The sequence below is a fragment of the Nematolebias whitei genome, chromosome 2 (assembly GCF_014905685.2).
Source record: "Nematolebias whitei isolate Nwh7 chromosome 2, NemWhi1, whole genome shotgun sequence".
Classification (NCBI taxonomy): domain Eukaryota; kingdom Metazoa; phylum Chordata; class Actinopteri; order Cyprinodontiformes; family Rivulidae; genus Nematolebias; species Nematolebias whitei.
In genome coordinates, this window is record NC_056499.1 from 14,669,371 (window position 1) to 14,689,865 (window position 20,495).

General features: G+C 41.7%; 1 protein-coding gene across 1 annotated transcript in view; it reads right to left on the minus strand.

Annotated features, from left to right (window-relative positions):
* fbn1 (fibrillin 1) overlaps positions 1-20,495 on the minus strand; it is an 86,112-nt gene that overhangs the window by 60,557 nt on the left and 5,060 nt on the right. The window contains exons 4-9 of the mRNA XM_037697109.1: positions 20,037-20,135; positions 19,349-19,444; positions 19,043-19,138; positions 4,943-5,140; positions 3,356-3,481; positions 1,627-1,752 (exon numbers count right to left, since the gene is read on the minus strand). Of these exons, the coding sequence (XP_037553037.1) occupies positions 1,627-1,752; positions 3,356-3,481; positions 4,943-5,140; positions 19,043-19,138; positions 19,349-19,444; positions 20,037-20,135 (741 nt within the window). The remainder of the gene's footprint in view (positions 1-1,626; positions 1,753-3,355; positions 3,482-4,942; positions 5,141-19,042; positions 19,139-19,348; positions 19,445-20,036; positions 20,136-20,495) is intronic.

Below are 20,495 nucleotides of genomic sequence, written 5' to 3' on the forward strand. Positions count from 1 at the left end.
TTCTGGACCTGGCTGCATTAAAACCAGGTCTGGTTCTGTTCTGGACCAGGCTGCATTAAAACCAGGTCTGGTTCTGTTCTGGACCTGGCTGCATTAAAACCAGGTCTGGTTCTGGACCTGGCTGCATTAAAACCAGGTCTGGTTCTGGTTCTGTTCACACACAGTTCATCCACAGATGCTGCTTAAAGCCCTATCAGACAAAGAAGAAGCCAGATGTGACCGTCATTCAGAACCGCTGCAGTCTTCTCTGGACCAGAGCTCATTTCAAATGGACTGAGGTGAAGTCCAGAACCGTTCTGTGGTCAGACGGGTCCAAATCTGAAGTTCTGTTTGGAAACCACGGACACCAAGTCCTCCGGACTAAAGAGGAGAGGGACCATCCAGCCTGGTATCTGCTCATAGGTCTAAAACCTGCCTCTCTGATGGTATGGGGGTACATTAGTGCCTCTTGTAAGATCAGCTGACACGTCTGGAAAGAATCCCTCAATGCAGGAAAGTGCCAACAGGTTTTAGATCATCTGCTCCATCCAGCTGAGAAGATTCAGAACTGAAGAACAGCTAGTATCTGCCATTCAGACCAGAACAGGACTACATTCCCTCCATCAACTGATCTCATTGGGTCCTTCAAAACTACTTTTATTACTTTTTTTTTCTTTCGTGTGAATGAACAAAGTTAGATCCAGTAACGTTGCATGCACCTCAGTGTGCACGTTGCTCAGTCATATTTAGTTTTTGTTCATGATGCTCCATGTTTTTCAGAAGCCGTTCTGTCTGCTCTTCGTGTCGAGCTCGCTGCCGAAACTTTAATCAAGACGTTTTGCTTCAGTTTCCATCATCTGGACATTTGAGTCACGGTGTTTGAGAAGTTTCCTGCAGCTTCTGGCACCATGCAGCAGCATGACTCACACTGCATTAATGTGTGGATCTAGACCCAACCAGTGAAACCTCATGTCGGACCTGACGGGATCCTGAACCCACAGGGTCTAAGGGATCCGTAGAGTTAAATGTTGGATCCTTGAAGGTCCAGACTCGTACTGTTCCTGCCTGGGAAAGCGGCTCGGCGTTGGGCTCAGCAGCGTTCTGGCACCAAACTCTCAGACATTCCTTCCTGCTCTCCTGAGGGGTGATGTGTGCGTGTGCTCGCATATGTTTGTGTGTGCATGCATGAATAAAAGTGTGACAGTGTGCACGAAGGTCAAACGGATTATTCTGACTCACATTCTTCCCGGGTCTGTTTATGATGAAACTGGGCTGAAACAGGAAGTTTTAACTTTTCTGGTGAACAGGACTCCAGCTCACGCATTCTTTATTGAAGAGCTAATCTCCTCTAAGACTCAGACTCTTCAAGTTACTCCCCTTTTCAGTTTGAAGAGTGAGCAGCTCATCGTTGAGCAACGACAAACAAGCAGCCGACTACTGACCTAAATTCTAGCAGCTGGAACGTTGGGCTGGGTCCAGTTCAGCTCTCAGAGCCAGATGTGGACAGAACAGAATGATGTGGAAAAGGAAACGCAGCAGCGCGTTCATGACTGAGCAGATTGGGTTCATATATTCGGTCTAAATGTGGGAGAAGTGAACTCATTGAAGCTTTTGGAGGCGGTGGCTGTCGTTGGGACAGGAACTCACCCACACATCTGGATCCATCAACAGAGGTGTAGAACCCCTGAGGACACTTGCAGTAGTAGCTGCCAATGGTGTTGAAGCATTCCCCCACGCCACAGAGGCCGGGGATGTTGGAGCACTCGTCCAGATCTGAGGAGGGAAGAGCAAAGACGTTCAGAGGACATTAAATCCAGAGGCGTCTCCTCTGGTGACACCATCCTCTGAGCTCATCAGCACACGTCTCTCACACAGTCCACGAGTTTGTTTCTGGGAATAAAACAGCACTTTTTTTTTCTCTCAGGATCAACGCCAGAAAGACAAAATCTGAAGCTAATCTGGAAACGATCACAGTCGAGTCAGAAGAAAGACACGAAGGAGAGAGGAAAACATTCTTCAGCTGAAAATCTGAAACACAGCGTAAGGCCAAATCTGAGAAAGACAAAGAATCAGAAATGAATCAGTCTAAAATCATTCACGACAAATAATCCTCACTGATGAAACCGGTTGGATTCATTCAGCTGCACATTAAATAATTTGGTTCAGAAAATGGTCAAATTCACTCAGACGCCCGCCTGCTACATAAAATATATCATTAATATACAGGTAATTCTTGCTTGTTGAAGCTGACAGCTGCTCAGCCTGATGAGGGAACTTGATTTTAAAACATTTATTGTAAATCAGATCAAGTCAGATGTTTTATTTGATGCTCAGCAGCAGCAAGTTTGGATTTACACATTTTGAAAAGCTTTGTTTCCTCTCATTCTGTCAAGTTTGCATTTTTAAAGCAGTCATGTTTGCTGTCCTCCTATTTTAATGTTAAATAAATTAAAGCTCTCATTATTTGGCTAAGCATTAAATGAGAAAAAACATTAAAAAGTAGATGTTTTTTTTTTTTAAATCCTCACTGTTCAATGAAAACCTTTTCTCTTCATTATTTTATTCTTTTCATGTTTTTTATAAACTGAGTGTGGATTCATGGGAGCTGAACAGAAGAAAAGTGCCAAAGGGCTCCAGAACTGTTTATTCAACAGAAACATGTTGTTTTGTTAATTAAAAGAAAAAAATACAGAAATATAAAGAGAGCCAAGGTTTCTGCCCGATAGCTATCAAATGTGAAACAAGAAATTAAATTAAATTAAAAGTTGTTGACAGAGTTGCGTGTTTGTCACACCATTAAAACACAAGTTTTAGTAAACATTTTTTCTCGTGTGTATTGTCATTAAATGAAGACGCAGTGTGGTTTAACCTCCTAGGACCTGGCATCCACATATGCAAGAGTTTGGGTCTTAGGAGGTTAAACAGCCTTAAAAGTGAAATAATCTGCATCAAATTATTATAAACAATTGATGAAATCATTAAAAAAAAAGCACTCACACTAAATACAAAAAATACTAAATTAATTAAATTAGCCTCAATGTTTCTGTTCTGGGGTTGACTTAAAAGAAGAAATACAAACATATCTTAAAAGCCACTGCAGGTTTTGATTTCATGCTTGGGTAACTTCTGGGTCGGGGCCACCATCGCAGCTCATGTGTACTGTAAGAGGCCCGCAAGCCACCGTTTGGTGATCGTTGCTGTGTAACAGCTGACATTTCCCATCATGCATTTCAGAGCTGCACAGATGACAGAAAGCTGAGAGCAGCTTTGATTTAGTTAACACTGAGAGTGTGCGGTCCTCGCCCAACAAAGCCAGAACCAGACAGATGCGGTTCTGAACTCTCCTCGTCAACATGGCGGTCCGTTTGTGTCTTACCGTCACATTTCTGGGAGACCTCGTTGAACTTGTGCCCGGCGGGACATTTGCACTCGAAGGACCCCACCGTGTTGATGCAGTTCCCTCCCTGACAGATGCCGGGGATGGCCTGGCACTCGTCCACGTCTGCACACACACGCACGACAGAAAGTTACACACGAGCAACGTGCACGCTGCGTTCTGAACACAGCTTCACCGGGTTGGACTTCCTTCATTAAAACCACGAACAGACGAGGAGGAAGAAGGTTGACCCCAAATACAAACTTCAGAGTCTCATCAGGAACTTTAATCTGAAGTGAACTGAACTTCAGGCTACGTTCAGCAACAGCTGATCCCAACGTTGGTGTCGAACCGTATCAATGCTAACGGGATGAGATAGATACTTTACTTTGTCACAGCTTCAGAAGCGTGGACTCTGATAGAGGTCAGGTTGAAATGAGAACGTCCTCACAGAGACATCAGGTCTGAGCTGTAAGAGCTGCAGAGTAAACGTTACACACAGTTGTTCTCAGACTGCTGAACCTCTGCCCATCTTTACTTCTATCAGTCTCTGTTTCCCTCCAGTCCTCTGACTGAACTGCTGATAATTCACCTCATCAGTTACTAAATGTTCCCCCAGCTGGTTCTGATCCGGACTGAACCAGCGTCTGTTGCTCCTGGAACAACTGTTCACAGACGTGTTGCTGACATCACATTCAACATTATAACATTTGATACGTGTACTTTGTTCCACTAAGAATAAAATCTGGGTTTTTGACATTTGTGGATTATTCCATTAAATTTTTATTCACTTTCAGGCAGTTTTTTGTTTTTTTTCAGATAACGATACGTTTTAACATCATTACAATAAATGACTCATGTTCGTGCTGCTGTTGTTACGCCATATTGATTTACATTATTAATGTTTAGTGTATATCTTAGATCTTTTAGCGTACCGTTTGGTGTTCATTTAGTGTATAGCTTAGATCCTTGTACTGTTTCTTCAACACTTTATATTTTTGCTATTGTTGGGTGTAACTGGGACCCTGAGTACATAATTTTGTTCCACCTCATGTACCACATTTGATGTGAATGACAATAACATTGACTTGGACTTGACTTGAACTAAATGAACGAACCGACGTGTTTGAAATGTGTACCATTACATAATTTCCTTTGAAGAATCTGAGTAAAATGAAGGAATCAGGCTGACTATCTGCAGGAGGTTGTTGACCTTCTGCCATCTCCTGAGTCGCTCATGTTCCCGTGGGTGCTGGCTCCGGTTCACCTCCCCTGCCGTGGTTCTGATGTTGTCGGGTTCGGTGCAGGGAGGCACATTTGACCAGAAATGAGCTCTCCCACGTGGCACCACCACTGACCCGTGTTACTGAGTCTGACAGTCCCGCCGCAGCGGGTGTCTGAAGGCATTCCACACACATGTAGGAGGCACCCCCGCCGACCCAATTTAACTCAATCAGAACTAATCCTCTGGAGGGGGGAGGAGGAAGAAGTTCAAATAAAGAAGATAGAAGCAGCAGTTTATTCATAAAAAGAGAACAAAACTTATAAAAACAGAAGCGCGCCTCGGCTCCGAGGTCCAGACTTTACCTTGGCACGCCCCGGTTCGGTGGTTTGGTATGAAGCCTCTCCGACAGGGGTGAGGCTGGGCCGGGCACATCTCACATGGGTGACCCCACGCCCGCCCCACCGTGGCGCAGCAAAGCGTTTTGGTGCACACAATGCCGGTGAGCTGGCCCTGGCACATCTGGTTGTTCACTGAGGCGAAGCACGGTCCGGTCCGATAATCTGCAAAGAGACCAGGAGGACGTTTTAATCCTAAACATCACCTTCCAGCAAAAACAGAAGGAACTTCCTGTTACAACCATAGAGGGTCCATGATACAGATTAGATTACAGATTAATACAATTTAGAGGTTAATCGATAGAGGCTAATCGATAGAGGCTAATCTATAAAGGCTAAACTGTAAAGGTTAATCTGTAGAAGCTAATCTATAGAGGCTAATCTGTACAGGCTAATCTATAACGGCTAATTCACACATAGAGGCTAATCTATAAAGGCTAATCTGTATAAACTAATTTATAGAGGCTAATCTGTACAGGCTAATATATAAATGCTAATCCACATACAGAGGTTAATCTGTAGATGATAATCTATAGAGGCTAATCTATAGAAGTTAATCTATAAAAGCTATTCTATAGAGGCTAATCTATAAAGGCTAATCTGTACAGGCTAATCTATAGAGGATAATTCGCATATAGAGGCTAATACACACATAGAGGCTAATTTATAGAGACTAAGCTATAGAGGCTAATCTATAAAGGTTAATCTGTACAAGCTAATCTATAGAGGCTAATCTGTAGAGGCTATTCTATAGAGACTAATTTGAATAAAGAGACTAATCCACACATAGAGGATAATCTGTAGAGGATAATCTGTAGACACTAATCTGTTGTTTTCAATGGCAGAAACTCACTCTTGAACATGCCCAGCTCTTTTTAGATGTTAGCTGTGCTTTTCCTGAGAACTTCAAACTGAGGTCACTCTGACTGCCTTCTACTGCAGGTATGATACTGACTTTTAATAAACACTCCACACAATCTCCCTTGTGAGTTGCTAATAATAATGGACTGTGAATTTGGTGCAGAAGCAACGGTTTACAGAAACAGAAGCCCTGCGGTTTAACGTCACGTCTAAGACACAGAGCAGGTGATGAAAACCTGCAGAAAGACTCCATGAAACCAGAGACGAAGAGGAAGTCTGGAAAAGTTTTTTAGGGAGGCGGCAGAGACTGAAGTGCAGTGAAAGAAGCTGACTATAGCCTGCATCGCTCCCTGCGTCGTGTCTGAGGGGAGAGCTAAATGTTTGTGTAGTTTGGTGCTTTGGATTATTTTTGTAGCGATCAGAGGAAGCAGATCGTGTTTAGCCTCGGCTGCCAGGGTGTGCCTCTGGAACAGAGGAGGTGATTTCCACACCAACACTCTGGAATTAAAACTAAATCGTTCCCAACATTTATGACGGTGTGAAGAAAGTCCCTCCATTAAGACCCATGTTCCCCGCCCCGTTAGAACAGGTTCTGATCTGGTTTCCCTGGGCCAGATGCAGGCTGTCACTTTCTCACTTCATTTTTCCTCCAAACAGCTCCTTAGCTGCAACCTCCCAAACTCATCAGCTGAAGTACTGGAAGCACCGATCCAGACAGAAGGAAAGGTTCTGGACCAGATCCAGAAGCAAAAATCCTTTTTACAGCAGACAGCAAGAGGAAAGAGGGGGAGCGGGTCCAACAGAGCAGTCGTTTCAAACAATCGAGACATTGTGTGTTTCCCGTTTTGACCCGGGCCTAGTCCAGTCCCGTCATGTGCACCACAGCCTCCTCTGGCACCGGTTCTGTGCAAAGAAGAACTGGGTCATCTCTCAGCCCGTCTCCTTCCCTCCTGCTCCAACTCCACTGGAGACCAAATACTTTTGATTCTTGGTCAACTTCATATTCCAGCAGAAGGGAAGGTAACTGGGTCCGATTCTGATCCAGAACAAGGAGCTCCAGGGGAAATGTCCCAAACACATTTTCCACTCAGCAGGTTAAATTCAGAGGTAAGGACAGCAGGAGAGCTAAAGTCTGAGTGCAGACAAAAAAAGTTCAGCAGACAGACGGTGACAGGTTCAAGGTCCGAATGTTAAACAAAAAGTTTAAAGATGCTTCTTTTAGCCAAACGGAGGAATCCACAGATACCATCTTCAATATCATCAGTCTGGTACTGTGTACTGGTACATATTCATTCAACCTTTATTTAAAAAGGTTAATCCCATTGAGCCTCGAGGACTCATTTACAAGAGAGACCTGATTTCAACAAAGAATGATGACAACAATGGACAACAGCAACAACAATAGACAATCATAAAAGAAGCATACAAATTACATTTTTTTACTAATTGAAATAAGATGGCAAACAAAGTAGCAAAAACCGATAGATTATGAGGCGAATGTAGAAAACTAAAAACAGGAACATGTCTGCATTGGTCCTTGCCAGGAGTCCAACAGATTCTTAAAGCCACTTAGAGAGGTCAAGGTCGAGAGCTCTAAATGTACAAATCGGATTCCAAAAAAGTTGGAACACTAAACAAATTGTGAATAAAAACTGAATGCAATGATGTGAAGGTGCCAACATCTAATATTTTATTCAGAATAGAACACAAAGCACAGATCAAAAGTTTAAACTGAGAGAATGTATCATTTTAAGGGAAAAATCTGTTGTTTCCAAATTTCATGGCATCAACAAATCCCAAAAAAGTTGGGACAAGTCCATTTTTACCACTGTGTGGCATCCCCCCTTCTTCTTACAACACTCAACAGACGTCTGGGGACAGAGGAGACCAGTTTGTCAAGTTTAGAAATAGGAATGCTCTCCCATTCATGTCTCATACAGGCCTCTAACTGTTCAATCGTCTTAAGCCTTATTTGTCGAACCTTCCTCTTTATGATGTGCCAAATGTTCTCTATATGTGAAAGATCTGGACTGCAGGCTGGCCATTTCAGTAACCGGATCCTTCTCCTACGTAGCCATGATGTTGTGGTTGCTGCAGAATGTGGTCTGGCATTATCGTGTTGAAAAATGAAGGGTCTTCCCTGAAAGAGATGACGTCTAGATGGGAGCATATGTTGTTCTAGAACCTGAACATAGTTCTCTGCATTAATGGTGCCTTTCCAGACATGCAAGCTGCCCATGCCACAAGCGCTCATGCAACCCCATACCATCAGTGATGCAAGCTTCTGAACGGAGCGTTGATAACAACTTGGGCTATCCTTGTCCTCTCTGGTCCGGATGACATGGCGTCCCAGTGTTCCATAAAGAACTTCAAATCGTGACTCATCTGACCACAGAACAGTCTTCCATTTTGCCACACTCCATTTTAAATGACCCCTGGCCCAGTGCAAACGTCTGAGCTTGTGGAGCTTGCTTAGAAATGGCTTCCTCTTTGCACTGTAGCCCTGAGACCATTCTGTTATTTCCTTGACAGTGGCATTCCTGTTTGAGGTGCAGTGACGTTTAAGGGCCCGGAGATCATGAGCATCCAGTAGAGTTTTACGGCCTTGACCCTTACACACAGCGATTGTTCCAGATTCTCTGAATCTTTTGATGATGTTATGCACGGTTGATGATGATAACTTAAAAGTCTTTGCTATTTTATTTATTTTATTTTATTTATTATTTTATTTTATCTGGGTAACACCATTCTGGTATTGCTTCACTATCTTTCTGTGCAACAATGGTGGAATTGGTGATCCTCTTACCATCTTGGCTACTGAGAGACACTGACACTGAGAAGCTCTTTTTATACCCAATCATGTTGTCAATTGACCTAATTAGTGTTAATTGGTCTTCTAGCTATGTACATTTACATGTTACATTTACTCAGATTAAACTTTTGTTCTGTCATCTATGTTATATTACAAATAAAATATTGACATTTGCCATCTCCACATCATTGCATTCAGTTTTTATTCACAATTTGTTTAGTGTCCCAACTTTTTTGGAATCCGATTTGTATATATATGTAGATATAAATGTGTTCTGTGACTTGGTGCTATATAAATAAACTGAATTGAACTGAATTGAATTGATACTGCAGTACCGACACTCAGGTCTCACCAGAGCTGTCAGGAGGAGGAGGCGGAGCTATGTCACCTGTGCAGACATAGTTTTTCCTGTTGTGGCAGTCCTGATCCATTCCTCACCTATAGGTGGCGGTAATGCACCGTAAAGTTATTTGATAGGCGCTAATAAACACCAGAAGATGAAAAAGAAGTCATATTCAATTCAGTTTATTTATATAGCGCCAAGTCAAAACAGAAGTCGTCACAGGCACTGAACAGAAACATTCATATATAAAAATTATAAGTTAACTTTATTCATCAATGTTCGAAGAATGAAGCATTGGTATATTTTCATATACAAAGCCATTTTAGGAAAATTACCATCATATATCTGCTCCAATTTCATTACACTACAGAATACACACAGTCTCAGGGCCAGTAGCTGGCTGAGGTTTAAGGTACCCTTTGTACGCACAGAGTCAGCAAAGATGAGTTTGTCCTATTTCGGCCCGTGGTCTTGGAACGAGCTGCAGCTTAAGTTGAGGTTGGAGTCTTTTATTCCATTAGCTAGTTTTAAACAAAAATTGTCTGAGGTTTTAGTAAAATCTTGTACCTGTAATGTTTAACTGTTTTGTGATTTTCTTAACTTACATTGTATTTTATGTTTTATTGATGTATGTTTCTTTTACTTATATTTTATTTTTAATGCATTGATACTGTTTTTAAGACTGTTGCTATATGTGTATATAGCCCAGGACATCCTTGTAAAAGAGATTGATGATCTCAATGGATTTCTTCCTGGTAAAATAAAGGTTTAATAATAATAATAATAATCTGAGGAGCAGACTGCTTTGAATTTAACTTCAACACAGAACTTTCATCTTGAGCAAGCATGAAGGCAACGTTGGAAAGGAAAAACTCCCTCCCCTTTGCAAAAAGTAGTTTATTTAATTGTACTACAAGTATACTTATTTTACACTAAAAATGCGGAAGTGTACTTGAAGTTTACTTTTTATAAACTGTATTTGATATACTTAAAAATAGTATAGTGAAGTATACTTGGCTAATACTGAAAATTATAAAGAGAAGTCTAAGACTAAGTACATTAATACTAAGCCTTAACGTAAACGTATAATTTAATATTAAAGCTTATACTTGTAATTGCTACTCTTTATTTCTTTATTATTTTTATTATATTTTGTATTTTCTTTATTATATTTTATTACTCTTTATTTCTCTTTATTCATAAAAGTGTAATTAAAGTATACTTAAATAAACTGAAATGTGGACTAGAAGTATGTAACTAGTGCAATGGCAGTATAGAGAAAAGTATACTTGTGGTATATTTTAAATGTACTTCAACAACCTAATATGTGACCCACAAGTATATACGTAGTACACTAGTAGTATATAGATGAGTGTACTTGAATGTATAATTTGGTCAACTTAAAAAATACCTTCCAACAGTATACTTGAATTATACTTTTTATAAACTAAAAATGTCCCAATTTAGTCCGAACAAGTATTAAATCAGTATACTTTCTAGTACACTACAAGTACATGGTGTGTAGTATACTTGATATACTTATAGGCCTACTTAACTTAAATTATACTTGCAAAAATGAACTTCAAATGTACTACTTTTTGTTAAGGAAACTTTTAGCAGAACCAGGCTCAGGACAAGTGGCCATCTGCTTCGACCAGCTGGGTTTGGTAGGAACAGGAAGGAGGAACAGATACACAATGGCAGGTCAAGAATCACATGTTAAGATAGAAATAGTATCAAATGCAAACTATTCAATTTTAACAATTAATTTAAGGAAATTAGGTCAATTTGTCCTCTAGTAGTCTAAACCTATGGCAGCATAACAAGCCAACCCTAATTATAAGATTTATCAAAAGGAAAGTCTTAATCCCAGTCTTAAAACTGGACAATGTGTCAGCCTCATGGACAGAAACTGGAAGTTGGTTGCAGAAGAGAGGAGCCTGAGAACTGAAAGATCTTCCTCCCATTCTGCTTTTGGAAACTCTAGCAACCGCAAGTAAGCCTGCAGTCTGAGAGTGAAGTGCTCTGTTAGGAAAATATGGAACAATTAAATCTCTAATATAAGATGGAGCTAGGTTGTTGAGAGCTTTGTAGGTTAAAAGTAAGATTTTGAATTCAATTCTGGATTTGACAGGAAGCTAAAACTGGAGAGATATGTATGATCTCTCCTACTAACTCCAGTTAAGACTCTGGCAGCAGCATTTTGGATCAACTGAAGACTTTTTAAAGAAGTATTTGGACACCCAGATAAACCACTGCAATAATCCAGTCTACATGTGACAAATGCATGAACTAGTTTTTCTGCATCATTTTTAGATAAGATGTTTTTAATTTTAGAGATATTACGCAGGTGGAAGAAGGCGGTTCTAGTAACGTTTTTAATGTGGGGGATAAAAGACATGTCCTGATCAAAAATAACTCCAAGATTTTTAACATTAGAGCTGGAGGCCAGATTAATGCCATCCAAGGAGGGTGAAAGCCTGAACAATTTATTCCCAAGATGCTCAGGTCCAAAAACCAAAACCTCAGTCATGTCTGTATTTAAAAGCAGAAAATGTAGGGTCATCCAGGTTTTATGTTTTTAAGACACGTTTGTAGTCTAAGTAGCTGATTGATTCATTGGGTTTCATGGACAAATATAACTGTATCATCAGCATAACAATGAAAATTTAGCACATGCTGTTTAATTGTCTAATGGAAGCATATACAAGGTAAAGAGTATTGGAGTATTTCAGGGTAAATGTTGAGCAGAAGAGGATCATGGGAAAATTTGGATCTGAGTCCAAGCTCCTTGTTGACCTCAGCTCTTTGTCCCTGGCAGGAGGGTGAAGGCCTCCATCATCATCACTGCGACGAAAACATGTTCTTGAAAATTTTGTAGGAGTTGTTGACCCGGAAAAGGTATCGGGTGGACAGTGAGCTGGGTCGCCCTGTTCTGAGAAGAAGGGACGAGTCTTTCCTGGCCTCCAACAAACAACAAATCAAATCAAATTCCTAATTAGAGGTTCTAGTGATTGTAGGAAGTGTAAGGGCACGTAGTAGTACTCATGTCAATACACAAACATGAGTACTTTCAAAAACCGTGGTATGGAAGTACAAGTAGTTTTACTTTGAAGTTTGGAATGAAGGACCGTGGCTTCAGATGAAAACATTTATCACAGCCAGAGATTATTTCTATTTTCCTCAGATGAATTAGGCCCAAGATTGAAAACTAAATGTACATTTGTGTCTAAATTCTACAGAATGTGATTAAAAATAATAATTTTCTGGTTGCCCAGATCAAAGTGGAGGGTTCATTTTTACACGTGTGACACAGAAGAGTCCTCTAGAGAACATGTGAGTCTGCAGTCAATCAAAACAAGCAGTCAGCTGACGTGAACAGGCAGCTGGAGGCTCAACATGATGTCATGGTGTGTGTTGGGGGGGGGGGGGTGAGCTGCTAACAGCTGGAGATCCACCCATGTCATGTTCACATGGGAGTGATGACAAGCATGTCTCACACACGCAGAGAAACACGACTTAAAGAAACGTTTGTGGTGTTACAGCAGAGGTTTTCATGTTGGCGTTGAGGAGGGAAACCCGACAGGAAGTGAGTCAGAAGGACTTCCTGGATCTCCTAAAAAACAGTTTTACTCCCAGAACAATGTTCAACTTTTGTAATTCCTGACAAGAAGCTCACTGCTGACGTTATCGATGCCTTTAAAATAAGATCATTGTGCATGCGTGTGTTTCCATTATGCATGTTTGGGTGGGGTCTGTATATTGGGAGGTCAGCAACACACACACACATACACGCACATACACACAGGGTTCTCTATCTTCAGAGAGGTGGAGGCTGATGGCCCCCCACCGGACTGACTGACTTTTCTCTGGTGGTCCGGTTCTAACCATCACCTTCTGCTGAATGTTGACAGGTGGGGGATCATGCAGTTTCCCCTCCTGCTGCCCTGAGGTCCAAACGACCCACAAGGCTCCATTTAAAGAGCTGTCATGGCAGCAACAAGACACAACCAAGACCAGCAATGAGTGTTTTTCTGGACTGAGACTGAACAGAGAATGAAGTAAACCTAAATGTTTTTGAGATATTCAAGTGGAGGAGTTACTGTGGAGAAGAACAGAGGTTTTTTTAATCTTATATTATTATTATATATCTTATATTAATCTTATTTTATAATCTTATATACTTATTATATTTAATGGTGGTGGCCAACTTGGATTTTAACGTGACAACCCAGTTTTTGAAAGGAACCGTTCTTATGCCTAGATGCAGCCACACACCAAAATGTTAGTCTGTCCCTCAATTGTTTTTCAAGTTATCAAACTCACAAGACAATATTTTAAATTCCCTCTTTTTGCTCCACGACAGGGAACAACCAACAGAACTTTAGGAGAACTGGAGGAGAACTTCAGTTCTTTCAGTTTCATCCAAAGTGGTGGGTGATTTCAATCAATCAATCAACCTTTATTTATACAGGTAAATCCCATTGAGCCTCGAGGACTCATTTACAAGAGAGACCTGAACATGATATGCATTCCTTATACATGTTGTTGCCTGTTGCTCACATGTTGCCTGGTGTTCACATGTTGCCTGTTGCATACTTGATGCCTATTGCTTATTTGATGCCTGTTGCTCACATGTTGCCTGTTGCTCGCATGTTGCCTGTTGCTCACTTGTTGCCTGTTGCTCACTTGTTGCCTGTTGCTCACTTGATGCTTGTACCTCACTTGTTGCCTGTTGCTCACTTTCTGCCTGGTATTCACTTCATACCTGTTGCTCACTTGTTGCCTGTTGCTCACTTGTTGACCGTTACTGACTTGCTGCCTGTTGCTAACTTGCTGCCTATCAGTTGTTGCCTGTTGCTCAGTTGTTTTGTGGGTCATTTGTTGCATATTGCTCGCTTGTTGCCTGTTGCTCACTTGTTGACTGTTGCTAACTTGCTGCCTGTTGCTAACTTGCTGCCTATTAGTTGTTGCCTGTTGCTCACTTGCTGCCTGTTGCTCATTTGTTGCCTGTTGCCACTTGTTGCCTGCTGCTCACTTGTTGCCTGTTGGTCACTTGTTGCCTGGGTTCTGGCCCGTGCCCCTGACCTCAGCCGATTCGCCTGGTGCCCTTGCTGCGCAGCTGAATGCCTCTGCAGCAGGACGCCTGAGCACAGCAGCGGTGTGGCTGAATCTCAGGATTCCAACCTAAATTTCATTTGGAGCCAACAAAGAACGCACTGATCCAGTCAGCTGTGCCGAGTCGTGGGACCGCGGGTCAGCAGATCAGCTGTCATCCTGCAGCCGTGATGGGTTCAGGCTGTGAGAGATGCAGGATGTTTCTACGACCAGGAGAGACTCAGAATCCTAAGTATCTCTCCAGATCGGATCACGTGTTGCAGGAAACCTCGTGTTCTTCTTAATGAGATAAGATGGAGCCATAATGGAGGACGGCTCTGTAAACGGAGGTAAAAGCTGAGTGGGTTCTTTAAACACATGGGGGTCCAACATGTCATAGAACAGAACATCACTGATCTACATCCTTTACGTCAGAGTTTACCCAAACGCACAGCAGAGAACCAACCAATAGATACAAAGACGTGCGGCTGGATTTGTCTTATTAATCAGGATAAACCCTGGAAAATGGTTCTGAATCATATTTTTAGAAGATTCTGAGGATTTCTTGACATCGTCTGAAAGAGGAAACCTCAGACCAGATTAAGCTTTCAGGGTTTCCAGCTGGTATTAAAAATAGCTTCTCTAGCATGCAGGGAAGCAGCTAAAATGTAGTGCTTTCTGCTCATGTTCATCAATAAATGTTGGTTCTTCTCAGAAAAGAGCTGCAGAACATTCTTTAGGATTGTCCTGATGCATGCTCAGTAATCCAGGTAGATCTAACCAGGTTGAGTCAGGTCCTCTGGACTGGACCGAAGAAGTCTTTTGGATGAAAGACGAAACATTTCAACAAAGAATAATCCATCCGGAGGACCTGACTCAACGTGATTAGATTCTTTTGGATCGTATTCCAGACCTTTCCTTCAAAAAGAGAAAGTATTTATTAATTGTGTTTTGATAAAATCCAACAGACCACCTTGGATTTTACCCTCAATGTTGATTGATCATATATTAGCTCAATTTCTATGAAACTGACTGAGTTCAGATGTTGGCTAATGGCTGTTAGCTGTGGCAGCCATCTTGAAATTATTCATTTATACAAAGTAGAAGTATATTCAATATTTTTATGTTTTGAACATTTCATTAAATCATTGATATAGTATTTTGCCAACAGACAAACAAACAAACATATGCACAAGCAAAAGCATGATCACTCTTTCACTTTTTGACGGCGGGTGATAAAAATGTAATCCCAAGCACAGAAGGGTGGAACATATAGAAAACCAATACTTCTGTCACTAAGATAAGATAAGATAAGATAAGATAAAATAAGATAAGATAAGATAATTATCTTCTCTTAATAAGATAAAATAGAACTTTATTGACCCCACAGGAAATTGTTGTGCCAGAGTTTCAGTACAAAGGAAAATACACAAGGAATCACACAATATATTAAAAAACCTAGAACTAACTAGAACCCCAACAAAAAGAAGAAATGGAGTTTTCACATACTTTAACTTCCATCTTAAATCTATTCATGACACAAAACTTCAACATAACAGAGCATAAAACGGGAAATACTAGAGATGATCAAACAGATGGAGGCAATCAGGGAGTAATTCACCATCAAGTGACTTGACCTCAAGAACATGCAGAAAGAAACATCAACAAAGACTTTCAGAATATGTTAACATTTTAACTGTCGGACAAATGCAGCTCTCTGAGCTGAACCTGGATACCAGCTAGAGTCCTGAACCAGGTTTCTCCTGCAAATATCTGGAGGGACAAATCTGGGTAAAAATCTGGGAGGCCAAACCTCCTGTAGTCTGAACCGTGCAGAATTTCTTTATATTCATTTGGTTAAAAAATAAGATTTGTGAGGGTTCAATGGGGCGAGAAGGACTTGTACCAATTGGCGAGACAGAGGGATCAGGCTGGAAAGGATGTGCAGCATGTTAGGCTTGTTAAAAATAGGAATTGTAATGTTCTAACAAGTGAGGAGAGCATGATGGGAAGATGGAAGGAATACTTTGAGGAGCTAATAAATGAAAGGAAAGAAAGAGAAGGAAGAGTAGAGGTCTTAGAAACTGTGGACCAGGAAGTGGGAAAGATTAGTGAGGGTGATGTTCAGAAATCTCTGAAAAGAATGAAGATGGGGAAGGCAGTAGGACCTGATGACATACCAGTAGAGGTTTGGAAATGCCTTGGAGAGACGGCAGTGAGTTTTTCTTACTCAAATATTCAATGGCATATATGAGGGTGAGAAAATACCTGAGGAATGGAGAAGAAGTGTGCTGGTGGCCATTTGTAAGAGTAAGAGTGATGTACAAAGTTGTAGTAACTAAAGGGGAATTAAGTTGATGAGCCACAATGAAGATCTGGGAGAGAGTTGTGGAAGCTAGACTAGCTGGACAAAAAGACAGGAGACAGAACTGGACGTAGCAGAAATGAATATGCTGAGATTCTCCTTAGGAGTGACAAGGATGGATATGATTAGAAATGAGATCATCAGAGGTACAGCACAGGTTGAACAACTGGGAGATAAAGTTAGAGAGGCCAGACTGAGATGGTTTTGACATGTCCAGAGGAGGGACAGTGGTTTGGACATGTCCAAGTGAGGGACAGTGGGTATATTGGTAGAAGGATGTTAGAAATGCAGCTGCTAGGAAAAAAAACAATGAGGACACATATGGATGCAGTTAGAGAGGACATGGAGGTAGTTGGAGTGAGGACAGAGGACAGAATGAGGACAGAGGACAAAGTGAGATGGAGGAGGATAACTCGCTGTGCAGAACCCGAAGAGGGACCAGCTGAAAGAAGAAAAAAAATGGTTAAAAAAAGATTTGTGTTGTTTGGTCTGTTCTGATCTGACCGGGCTGGTTTTGCCTCAAAAGTCCATTCATCCATCCATCCATCCATCCATCCATTCCATCCATCCATCCATCCATCCATCCATTATCTTGTACCCGCCTCTTCGGGTCACGGGGGTCGCCAGTGCCCATATCCAGCAATCCCTGTGGGAGGGGCGGGGTACACCCTGGACCGGTCACAAGTCCATCACAGGGCCACATACAGACAAACGAGACAAACAACCATTCACTCTCTCACTCACACCTAGGGACAATTTAGAGTTACCAGTCAGCCTAACATGCATGTTTTTGGTCTGTGAGCGGAAACTGGAGTACCCGGAGAAAACCCACGCATGCACGGAGAGAACATGCAAACTCCACCCAGAAAGGTCCCAGAAAGGATTTGAACATTTAGTTTTGCTTATTTGTTTCAACAAAAAAGTAAAAAGCAGAAATTAAAGTTCTGAGAAAAAGTCCACCTCCTCCAGGTGCAGGTTTCAGGATATAACAATCTGATCAGGTTCTAAAATGATTCTAATTTCATTTCTTGTGAACAAAAACACACAACAGATTCCAGTGAGACATTATTTATTAAACCAAAAGTTAAAGCTGGGAGTGAAAAAAATGGTTCCAGTACTGCTGCTTCCACTGGACCTCAGAGATTCAGGATCTGGAGCTGTTAATCAACTGATCCTCATCAGGGGGACCACCTCAGATCTGGACCATGCAGGTGTGTGTTAACACAACACCAAGGTGGAAAGACATCAGCAATGACCTCAAAGAAGCAGCTGCTGCTTCTCATCAACTTTAGAAAGGTCAAACGTCATTAAGGGTCCATCGTTCTGCAGAGAGAAAGATGATTCACCCTGAAGGTCAGACCATGCAGTGACTCTACAGGCCTCAGTCAGCAGGTCAAAAGTCAAAGGTCATGACCTCTTCTCTCTAAAAATAACATGGCAGCTCAACTTAGGTTTGGAAAGTTTCATCTGATGGAACGACAAAACTTCTGGACCAGAACCAGACCAGAGGTCAGATGTTTACCCAGAATGCACTGCAGCAAACAGCTCCTCCCAGCTGTCAGCACAGTGGTGGAGGGCTGATGGTTTGGACTCCTGTCAATCACTGAGTGGACCAGGAACTTCTCTGTAGACCAAAATGTTCTGGAGGATTTTTTTTCTTATGACTTTACCTGTATATATTGTATTTAGAAATAACAAAAAAATACTGTAATAAAAACTCAATAAATGACCCAAAGGACTAAAAGAACCTCTGGTTGTGGTACCAACATGATGACATGTGTGGCCACATGACCTCTGTCCAGCTTCATGTGCAGTTCCAATTCCAGTTTCACTCAGTTTCATGCCAACAACACAGAAAACAAAAACTGACTGTGAGTGGTTTGTTTTTATTCTCTTCATTTTACTGAGAAAACCCATTTCAAACCCAGATGTGTTCCTGCCTTCTCATTATTTCCAACACCACACCAAAAGATTTCTGAGGTTCACTCGGTTTCCTGAAGACATTGAGATGGTAGTAGGTGCTAAATATGTTCTAAAGCTAATACGAGCAAAATAAATAAATAATACACAGAAGAGTCAGGGCTAGAAGATGCATGCAAAGTTTAAACCGCAACAAACAAATGCTGATGTCTGACAGATCCCTGAAGACTGGTCCACTTAAAAAGAACATCACTAATGCAGAGTCCTGCTGCCAATCCTAATAGCAGCAATAAATGGTCAACATGTAGACTCCAAGAGGTCAATGGTGCCACACACACAGAACAAACGCCAAACACAAGCACATGCCAGAATACACACAAACACACTGCCCTCAGTTTGTGTCGAAGAGGAACCACAGGGGCCACGGCGGTCTTTACTTGACAAACAGAAACATTCAGAGAGAACATTGTTTTTGAACAGATGTGGAAAATACAGCTCATCTCTGAGCTCCACATGCAAATGTTTCACACCAAATCCTGTTCTTACAGCCGAGGGCATGACTGAGCAGTTACAAAAAACAATCAGTGTTTGACATCCAGTCACAAATTTACAAAAGCAGAGATACTTGAAGCTCAGACAATGTGGGATAGAAGATGAGTGAGTGGTTACCTCTCTCACACTGGGCTCCGGTGAAGCCGTACGTACACACACATCTGTTGGGAGCCACGCAGCGCCCTCCATTCTGACAGCCATTATCACAAACCGCTGAGGAAGAAAACAATCCAGGAGATGACATGAAAAGTCCACCAGGAGCTACGAACAAGGTGACTGGGACATATTTAGGTTTGAAGAGAATTATTGAAAATAAGAATGTTAAATACTTTACACAAACATCAAAGCAAATATATTAGAAAATAGGACCATATGTGATAAACATCAGCTGTTCTTGTTGAAAGTAACCAAAGCTGCACTTACGTTGACCGCAGTGGTTTCCCACGTAGCCTTTCTGACACAAGCAGTGGTCTTCCGCACATGATCCGCCATTCATACACCGGATATTACAGCTCTGAACTGTGGGCACAACACACAGACGCCACTGATGGAGTCAGAATCAGAGGACTCAAACTTACTTCACTTTGGAAAACATTAACAACACAAACAAATCTCCCTCAGATTGATTTCTCAACAACTGATCTCAAATATAATTTAGGTTGTGGAAACATCTGAGCTCACTGGTTTGAAGAGCTGTGAGCTCCATGAGAGAAACATGGCGATGTTGACTGTGGACTCCTTCCAAAACACACAAAAACCCACAAGATCGGCTTCCAAAAACATGATTGCAACATATATCATCTGCTCCAATCTGCAAGGATGTTTGCAGGCAAATCGTTGGTTCAGTTTTATTTTGGGCCAAGTGCTGAAGTATCTGGATCCAGTTACATGTAACAGAACATTTTATGACAAGGCTGCATATTTTCTGTAATTTCCCACTGTTACGGACTGTCAAGAGGTGAAAGGTTACAACCACTTTATCTAAAAGCATGTTGAGATAGGGTGCGGTTTGGACTCAGTTTCAGTATAAATCATGCTGATGAGTTTGGCCTAGAGCCAGCTGACCTCTGACCCATGCCTGGTATTTATCAGAGAGGAGGAGATGAATGACCTGACTTGGATCCACAGGATGGAGAAATCTGTCCGTTGGGGCAGGTGCACATGTTGGGTCTGGAGCAGAAACCATCTCCACACGAACTCCGGCAGATCGCTGCAGGAAGAAGCACGAGACTCAGTGAAAACACACAAATCCATCCTCCGTCAGGTGGAGGACAAAATACTGATGCAACGATTCACCTGAGATACCAGGACGTGTGTTTGGGTTTTCTTTTCACAGGTTGAAAATTACTCACTTCCTGCAACTCTGACCAGGATCAGAGCTTTAAAGGAATCTGTTTTATAACCTTCATCTTGGTGGAGTCCTTTAATGGTTCTGATCTTTGTTCTACCCTGAATCTGTCAGTTCATTAGTTCTTTGTCCCACAGACGGCTGCTGCCAAGGTCCACTGCCTCCTGCTTCTGTCGGCTAAAATTTACCCACTGAGCCCGTCTTCATGAAACCCCCCCCCCC